Source organism: Triticum urartu, chromosome 6A (genome assembly GCF_056163025.1).
Source record: "Triticum urartu cultivar PI428250 chromosome 6A, HENAU_Tu73, whole genome shotgun sequence".
In the NCBI taxonomy this organism is placed as follows: domain Eukaryota; kingdom Viridiplantae; phylum Streptophyta; class Magnoliopsida; order Poales; family Poaceae; genus Triticum; species Triticum urartu.
The window spans coordinates 36,481,780-36,491,960 of NC_141878.1; the positions used below are offsets into that span (position 1 = coordinate 36,481,780).

Here is a 10,181-nt window from a genome sequence, read left to right on the forward strand (position 1 = left end):
TAAGCATGTATATATATCTGAACTTGCAAATTATACACTGGCCAGTGCTATTCTTTTCTATTTAAATTTTGTGTTCCAGCATGATATAGAAATTGCATATAAAATACAGTTCAAAACAGGTGCTATAAGTGAAATTGTATTTATCACTGTTGTATTGGTTTCCCAAAGAAAGTTTGTAATCCTCACAATTATGCTCATGAAGCATCATGCTCCATGTTTCATCTTGCACATCCTCTGAATTTCTGGTCTCGCACCTGCACCACATTCAGTTTGAAGCTATCGACAATGGGGAGCAGACTTGTGTGACCGAAAAGTGAAAACACAAATTTCGAACTTATGCAGATTTGAACTTTGGCACATGCACCACAATGCAGAACCGTGTATGATGTGGATTGTAACAAACAAACAAATTGCAGCGTCATGGATAAGGAGGACGTATGGCTACCGTTGTCACTATACGCTGCTGAATTCGGATGGAGCTGGTATGGGAGGTGCCGCCGAGGGCTTACCAAGGGAGACGGAGAAAACACTGCAGCGCCCGGACCGCCGGCGCCTCATATTTTCCTCCTGCCTCTTAGCGCATGTAGGGGCAGCCTCAAAGCCGCCTCTGCTCCAGCTCCTTCCTCAACCCACCACCTGCTCCGGCTCTTCCTCAATCCACATCGAACCCATTGGATTTCTCATAGAGGATGGTTTGTACCGCATATCCTGAAACAAACATCATCAATAAACTTTAGTATCTCAGATGAAGAACTATGGAGGTATACTCTACAAAATTGAGTAGTGGCTTTAGAGACATATATCTAAAATTGGCTCAATAGTTGGTAAGAAATTCTCTTTTAATTAGAGAAAAGGTATGTAGTGTTAACTTCTTAAGTTAGCAAATGCTATCAGCTAGCGCACCATGTCTGCCTCTGCTTGTGTCCGGCAAACATGCTATGATATAGTAAGAAACCCGGGACCAAAGCATGTCGTGAAAGACGCACATGGGGTGGGCATGCTTCGACCATATCTCCGGGGCACAGTTGACAGAAAACTTCCTGATCTAGTTCTAGCATTTTGCTTCTTTTCTTAAAAATTGTAAGAACAGACCGCTTCCAAGGTTCAAACTATCTTTTGAGTTATCTATCTTAAAACAATGTATATGACCTGAATGTAAACAACATGTCTTAAAATAGTTCATCCACAGACTGCAAGAACATACGTAGAACATATCCCTTCCAAGGTTCAAATGGTTCTTTGAACAATCTATCATAGCCATGAAGATTTGCATAACCTTAGAGAGTCACAGAAAACAGGGCAGTGTTAACATAGGTTCTGTCATGGTTGATATACATCAAACAGTTCCCTTGATGGACGCACTTCATTATAAATTAGGTGGTATGCCTACCAAACAAAAACTTAACATCAAGGCTACAAAAAAAATCCGAAATACAGGCAGTGATGGATGTGAGAGGCACTGTTCTTCTTAGTAAAGATAGCTCCACTTGTCTTGAAACATATATCAAAAGGCAAAATAACTATAACTTGATTCATGCATAATTAATAATCTATAAATCTGATGAGCTGCTTGCCAGAAAAGAGAATATGAAATTAATTACACGTTAATAACGGTAGAAGCAAAACAGAAGACCTATGGCTCATAGATGCATCAGGAGATCACATTCTCCATGCATGGTCTCAGCCGAAGACTCTACTATTCAGAAACAAGAGAATACAAGACCAGTTGAATAAACTACAGACAGGTTCACACAAAAAATTGTCCAGAAGTAGATGGGTTCGGACGATCTCACCATGGATAATTTGCCGCCTAGATTTCCGGTGGGCTTGGTCACAAAACAATGGAGGTGAGGCACACACGCACCGCAACTGCTTTCTACCCCATCTTCTTCACCTCGCTATCCCGTCCCAGTGCCTCCAACTGCACCATCATCTTTACCCCCGCCCTCACACCCGTGGAGAATCAGCTCCGCCTCTATGACAACTCGCATGGCGTGGGGTAAGATTCCCGGCGGTGTCGTGGTAGCAGAGGCGGGGGGAGCCGGCAACGGCCGCAACGTGGAGTCTCGCCGGCGGTGGAAGGCCGCGAGGGTGGGGTGGACTTGGGGTAGGGCTAGGGCTAGGGGCTAAGAACGGCGGCGCGGCAGGATTGAGATCCGGTGACTTGCTACCTGTGAACAATACGGTGACTGGCTCCCCTCTCCACACCGTCTGATCAAGGATCAACGGACAGATTTGTATGAACAGCACTCCTGAGCTATAGTGACTCGTGTACAGTAGGCCATCCACAGTACCCTGGCCTACAGTACCATCCACAGTGTTTCGCTCTACAGTATTCAATCTGAACCGCCCCCCTGCATCCAATGGCTGCCCGCCCGCCAGTTACGGCGTGACTTGCTGTGGGCAAGTCACTGGATCTCTTTCCGGCGTGGCAGGGGTGCGGCGCGCTAGAGGTGGAAGATGAGATGGATCGTGGGTCATACATCTGGGCTGTCGCTTGTACCGTCATACATTTTGTGTTGACTTTTATCTGGATTGCGGGTTGGTTCCCTTAAAAGTTAGGGTTGTTTTTGTAAAATTATTGACCTACGGACCTCAAATTAGTACCACCTCGTTTATATTACGATTTTGTCCATACAAATTGTAAAAGCGTATTATGACTTGAGAAGAAAGCGTATTGTGACGATGAACCTGATAAAGTCAATCTGTGCTTTATTACACTGGTAGAAAAAGGGCTTGTTGTCCCGGTTCGTAAGGGCCTTTTGTCCCGGTTCTGGAACAGGGACTAAAGGGTCGATACTAATGCCCTGTCCCTTTAGTCCTGGTTCAATCCAGAACCGGGACAGATGGGCCTCCACGTGGCCCGTGCGAGGAGCCCAGGCAGGAGACCCTTTGGTCCTGGTTGGTGGCACCAACAGGGACCAATAGGCATCCACGCGTCAGCATTTCTGTGGTTGGGGTTTTTGTTTTTTTTTGAAAGGGGGTGGGGGGGTTTGGGTGTTTTGGGGGGTTAATTTAGGTGTTTCATATATTGTGTTAGCTAGCTATAATAACTGGAGAGAAGTGTCCTCTCTTATGTCCGTGCTTGGTCGACGCTACGTACTATACATACGTATAGAGAGGACTAGACACGCTAGCTAGCTAGTAAGCAAACGAAAGAAACAGAAGATCGTCATGAACATATATGCATACAGAGAGAAGTGATATCGACCACCTCTCCTTCTCCGAGAGATTGGTCGAACAAAAAATTCTCGTATATCTATCCGACACTACCGGCTACATATATACAATAATTATCTCTTACAAATATAATCATACAGACTCAGGGTCCACATAGTATTCTCCGTCTTCAGGGATCACGTGGTCAAGAAAGAATGCCGCCAATTCCTCTTGAATTGCTCGCATGCGAGCTGGTGCTAGGAGTTCATCCCGCTTCCGAAACATCTAATTTAAAGAAGGGGGTCAATACATATATATATGAATGAATGAAACTCAACACAAATGATGGTAATAAAATAACATTGTGAATGTTGTTATTTACGTACTTTATATTGTTCGTCAGTGTAGCCCCGCTCACAGGTCGTGTGGCGGATGGACTCGCAAACGTAGTATCCACAGAAATCATTCCCTTGTTCCTGTCACAACCACTTTACAAGAAATAGAGGTCAAACAAACTGATAAGCAAGAATGCCAAATGGTATTGATGAAACTAGCGCTTGAATGACTAGTAGATGCGCGGAACATGCTACTATAGTACTTACTTTCGGGTGTCTAAATTACAAAGAAAACAATTACTTGATATATCAGGAAATGAACAAAGTTGCTGATATAGTGGATAATGATCGATTTAACTTACTTCTCGAGTATTTGAGTCATGCATAGTCCTGGGGATCTTTTCGTCTTGAGTGTAAGACGGTTAGTAGTGCCTGCTCAAGCTTAATCTCTAGGAGAATATGGTGGAAACTGCACACGCATGCATAACTCATCAATTACATTATTATAACCTTGACTAATATATAAGGGAAACCGAATACGCACAAGACAGTAACACTCACTTGAAGTTGTAAGGAAAGAGTTATATCTTTGTTTTCATTTATTACCAACGATCGTAGCAAGTTGGCCTCGGTAGCTGCGGGATGAAATTTAACCTGAGTTGCATCTATGAGATATGTGTTAATGAACCCAATATCACCGACTTGTCTTTTCTTCAATTCGGCGATCTTCAATCTGCATAATATAGTGAGGATGATTATAAATACATCCAATGAAAGAGCTGAGCTATATAGAGAGACTTAGTGACAGAAGTAGTACTACTTACAGACAGTAGCAGGCGACCGTTGTTTTATCGAGGGCCAATTGATTGAAAAACTGATAGAACTCCTCAAATGGAACAGGCAACAGTTCAATTCCAACGAGGTCATGCTCCTTTTTAACTTTCACATACAAAGTACTCCTCCCCCAGAGTCTCTGCAGATTTTCAAGTACCAGTCATGCAATCTTCGCATCATCGCTGATAGAGATCTTTCATCTTTGACGAGAGGCTTCCCGTACTCGTATCTTTGTATCCGCACCTCCATGGGTTCATAATGTACATCGTCGGGCAGGTAATCTGCAAGATTGCTATAACCGGGCACCATCCTCGGATCATTAGCGACGTTGTGGCTAGGCACCTTGAGCGGGGGGCACGATTGCTTCGCTTGTTCGCCGAGCTGGGCAATTTGTTTCCCAGCTCGTCGTTCTTTCAGCCTTTGATCATTGACAGTACTTCCCGACCGCTCCGCTTCGGCAAATTCCTTTCCAATAATGTGCTCATAGTTTCCTTTCGGCGCAGACTTGGGTGGTTTTGTCAGGGCAGCCAGAGTGCGCTTCGCTTTCACCGGATCTACCTTCTCCTCCGGAAGTGGATGTCTCTTTTCTTTCAACCCTTGAAACCAGTCATCTACTTCGGTTCGTGCGATTTCGGCGTTCTCCTCCGGGGTCCTCTCGTATGGTAACTTCTCTGGAGTCTTTAGAGAAGGACCGAATCTGTATGTCCTCCCACCTCTGGCTGTACTGCTAGACGCCGGCCGAGAAGACGGAGCGGTTGTCTTCTTTACTTGCTTACGAGGCGGAGGAGAAGGACTACGACGCGCCGGAGCAGCCGGAGCGGTGGCAGGTCTCTTCCGCCCTTGCTGACGAGGCGGAGAAGGAGGAGGCTGGCTGCTCGGGCGCGTCGGCGCAGGCGGAGAAGGAGCCGGTCGAGTGCCCTGATCGTCGCTCGTCGAAGGAGGAGGCGGTGGAGGAGGCAGAGTGCCCTGACTCGCCGGAGGAGGAGGCGGTGGAGGAGGAGGAGTGCCCTGACTTGCCGAAGGAGGAGGAGGAGGCGGAGGCGTCCAGTTCGGAAAGTTGATGAGCTCCTTCCGCCATAGGCATGGAGTCTTCAGAGCAGACCCCAGCCTAGTCTCCCCTTCACCGGTAGGGTGGTCAAGCTGGAGGTCCTCAAATCCCTCCGTTATTTCATCCACCATCACCCTAGCATATCCTTCTGGAATCGGCCGGCAGTGAAAAGTTGCGCCGGGTTCAGTAGGATAAACAGAGCCAACAGCCAACAGCCGCCTTGACCTTCAAATCCTGGGAGAGAAGGAAAGATATACTAATTGGAGGCACCTTTCGAGCGTTTACGTTAATCCACGCCATTAAAATTAATATAGCCTTTCGATATTAAATTTAATGGTTAAGATATGTTAGAAGACTATGCCTTATTATAGAAGAAAATAACATGTACGTAGGGACGAAATCCACGCGTACGAAAAAAACAAACTCACGTAAAGAAAAATCAATTCTCACCACGTACATGAAACTCATTAAACTTGCACATGCAAAAAAAGACCTAAGCTCCCACGTCCATGATAGATTAGACATGCACATAAAAAAGAGTCCTAAATGCCAACGTCCAGGTTCCAGAAAAAGTACGTGCCTACTCCTTGCAAAAAGAGGAAGCGTGGCTACAAAACTAAAAAATATGAATATAACCATCTTAATAAATATCAGTTGAAGGAATATCATTCTGTAAAGGCAGATTCTTGAATAGGATTGTTTCACAACTGCATCCATTAATTTTAAAGTTTATTATCTAATATGATGCTAGATAGATAAAGCCTCAATTAAGTATAACATTGTGTTTGTTGGTTAAGTGAGGAGCACTTACTAAGGTACTAAAAGAGAAATATATATTATATATGGTTTGAGCAGCATTGTCGTAGTGGTGCATATACGCGCACAACAACAAAGTAATATAACTATATATCGAAATAATTCATTCTCGCTTTCTCCCTTAGTAGGTGGTGTCAAATTCTTTCTACTATGACATGAAGGCTTCATTCAGACCAGTGATGATACTTTGCGCAACATAAATGGGAAAGTAGAGGCACTCTTCCATATAATGAAGTTTATAATATATGTGTTTATATTGTACTATAATTGTTTGAATAACTTAGCATATGTTCAGATGTATGATATCTGTAATTTAAGCGCTTGAATTTTACATATAAATATAATTTTATTAATAAATATGTACCCATATAATAGCTAGGCCGTGTAGTTGCATGGGTAGATGACTAGTCATTATAATCTTGTTTGTGAGCAAGTCAAGCTTATCTAGTTTACACGTAACAACTTGTAGAACATTACAAAATTTATGCTTGCTAATAACTTCTAGAACACTACAACACTTGACATGTAAAAGGAATTTGATGAGTCATGGCCTACTAAAGCAAGTTACATTACTAGTCTTATCTATCTTAAGAGACCACACAAGATTACAAACTAAGTACCGTAACAGCCATGCTTATCTAGTTTATGCGTAACAATTTGCAGAAAATTACAAACCTAGTTTCAGAAAAATAGGCAATCTAGATTAGTGTTTGAGCTGTAAAGTGAATAAGATGAGTCATGCGTATTGTCACACCTTTTTGGTGGTGGAATGATAGTGCAACAACAAGGAACTTTAATGACCAGTCCAAGAATACACTTGTAAGTAGTGCCACCAAATAGAACATACCAAATTATGATTTTGAGAAGCATCCAAGCACTTTCCACACAAGCAAATGCCAATTGTGAATGAGATCATTCCATGGCAGCTATAAATTGCCCCATAGCATGACGATCATCCTTCCTCATCCATCATTCTCATAAGTAGAGCGCATCATTTAAGCCAAGCAAGCTGTGGTCAATACAAATCCACCATGAAGACCTTTCTCATCCTTGCCCTCCTTGCTATCGTGGCGACCACCGCAACAACTGCAGTTAGAGTTCCAGTGCCACAATTGTAGCCACAAAATCCATCTCAGCAACAGCCACGAGAGCAAGTTCCATTGGTACAACAACAACAATTTCTAGGGCAGCAACAACCATTTCCACCACAACAACCATATCCACAGCCGCAACCATTTCCATCACAACAACCATATCTACAGCTGCAACTATTTCCGCAGCTGCAACAACCATATTCGCAGCCGCAACCATTTCGACCACAACAACCATATCCACAACCGCAACCACAGTATTCGCAACTACAACAACCAATTTCGCAGCAGCAGCAGCAACAACAACAACAACAACAACAACAACAACAAATCCTTCAACAAATTTTGCAACAACAACTGATTCCATGCATGGATGTTGTATTGCAGCAACACAACATAGCGCATGGAAGATCACAAGTTTTGCAACAAAGTACTTACCAGCTGTTGCAAGGATTGTGTTGTCAGCACCTATGGCAGATCCCTGAGCAGTCGCAGTGCCAAGCCATCCACAATGTTGTACATGCTATTATTCTACATCAACAACAAAAACAACAACAACAACCATCGAGCCAGGTCTCCTTCCAACAGCCTCAGCAACAATATCCATCAGGCCAGGGCTCCTTCCGGCCATCTCAGCAAAACCCACAGGCCCAAGGCTCTGTCCAGCCTCAACAACTGCCCCAGTTCGAGGAAATAAGGAACCTAGCGCTGCAGACACTACCTGCAATGTGCAATGTCTACATCCCTCCATATTGCACCATCGCGCCATTTGGCATCTTCGGTACTAACTGAGAAGAAAATAACTCTAGTACTAGATATATGAAACACCGTTTTCTTAGTCCATGGTTTGGTCGTTGTAGCGGTGAAAAAATAAAGTGGCATGCACTATCATGTAAGAACCCGAACTATACTAGTTCAAACTTGGGAATAAAAGACAAACACAGGTCTTGTCTACATATTTATGTTGCATTAATCTAAAGATAACAAAATGTGTCTGAAATTTGAATTAAATTGAAGTATTTCTTGGACTTTCCAATTGAGTATTATTAAAGTACTAAGGACTATCCACATCCTTGGCTTGCCCCTAATCAATTATTTCCAGAGAAGCATTCAATTCATCAATCAATTACATTGATTTTTGTGGCTGGTACTTCTCCTCAACATCAGTATATTCACCGTGGCTACTCCAAATCGGCAAGAATGAGGTACCGGTGCTCTGGAGTAGTGCCAACTAACTGCTTCTCATGTGAAGGGGTGCGAGCGCGGGAGAGGTATTTTTGGTGGGCCAAGGGATTAAGAAGCGACCGTGGCAGTGGTACAGACCCCCGTAAAGCCCCATAGTTTCTTTTTGGTTTACAGGAACATGCACATCCATACCGGCCAGGGGAATATAGGACCGTATTGGATGGAAAACCATGTCCGGATGGTTGCGAGCGGTTTGAGGGTTAGCTTTTGTAACGCCCGGTTAGTTATGCTATAGAAATTCCCTGCTGATGATGTCACGTCACCACGATTACTGTTGTTAACCTCATAATGATTCAATCCCATTCAAATTCATATTTAAAATAAAGGCAAACATCAAAAGTTTTCAAACATTAAAACTAAAATCGTTAAGAGGTAACAAATAATGCATAAGTAATTATGGTGGAGAAACCACACTTTATTAAAATGTTTAAATACTCTAAAATAAAAAATAGTGGCTTAAACTATTATTTAAATGCTTTTAAAATAGTAAAAATGTTCTAACTAAATTAATTGGGTACCAAACATTTGGTGGCAGTGGAATATTTAGTAGAACTAATTGAGATGCTAATTATATAATTTACAAAATTAGGGTAAATTGAAAAATAGGATAAAACAGAAAAGGAAAGACAAAACAAATAAAAGAAAAAGGGGGCAACCCCTCGCTGGGCCTCGGCCTAGCTGGCCACTGGGCTAGCTAGGCCGGCCCCGCCGCCTCCCTTAACCCCCCCCCCCACTCCCCATCGAACCCTAGCCCGATCGCCCCACTTCCCCCACACCCTCTCGCAAGCCTCCCCACCTCTTGATCCCATCTAGATCGGGGAGGGGATCGCCCCCATCGACCCCGTCGCCGTCGCCGGATCACCCGCCTGCATCGCCAGGCCTCCTCTGCGCCGCCCGTCTCCGGCTCGCCTCCCCTCTCGCTCCTCTTCCCCGACCCAATCAGGATTGTGAATGAGCAATGAGCCCAATGCCTCCCTTCATCAGCGCCGTCACCGTGCGCCACCACCACCGCCTGAAGACCTCGCCGTCGCCGGACCTTGCATCGCCTCCTCGTATCCCTCCCAGACTCGCGTCCTCAAGCCAGGTCGACCCTCTTCTTGGCAACCCTATGAGACGCCCCTTGTTTCCCCCTCTTCCAACCGCATTCACCGCGCCGCCTGCCGTGCCCCTCGCCTCACGCACGCCCACTACGGCGCCAGCCCCCGCTTCGTGCATGACCCTAGCCGCGCCCGCGCCGTGATCCCCTTTTCCGCCTTGCCTTCCCGCGCTTGCCGCGGTCCCGATGCTCCCCCGCGCCCTCTTTCGGGGGCACCGGCTGCCCCTGTCCCGCTGCTCGCCGCCGCGACTCGCCACCACTCTACTGCTACGTTACTACTGCGATGCGGCCGCCGCCTCTTCTCGCTGCTCCGCTAGCGCCGAAGCTCCCGGTTGGCTCTGCCAGTGCTCACGTTTAACCGCCAGCCTAAATTGCCTAACCCCCCGGCTAATGAACCCCCCAGTAACCCACTGACACTGGGACCCACATCCCCTAATTAACCATTTAATAAATTAAAACTCTTAAATTAACATCGGTGTATGACATGTGCGTCCCCTGTTAATTAAACTGATTTAATTAAAATCTATTAACTTCGAGTCTATGACATATCACTACTT

The 10,181-nt window shown here is 44.9% G+C and overlaps 1 protein-coding gene across 1 annotated transcript; it reads left to right on the forward strand.

The window, feature by feature from the left end:
- Positions 1–7,143: 7,143 nt before the first annotated feature.
- Positions 7,144–8,239, forward strand: LOC125527502 (alpha/beta-gliadin). The gene is given in 1 exon segment (XM_048692013.2): positions 7,144–8,239. A coding segment is annotated over 1 exon segment (852 nt). The 5' UTR covers positions 7,144–7,223; the 3' UTR covers positions 8,076–8,239.
- The last annotated feature ends 1,942 nt before the right edge of the window (positions 8,240–10,181 follow it).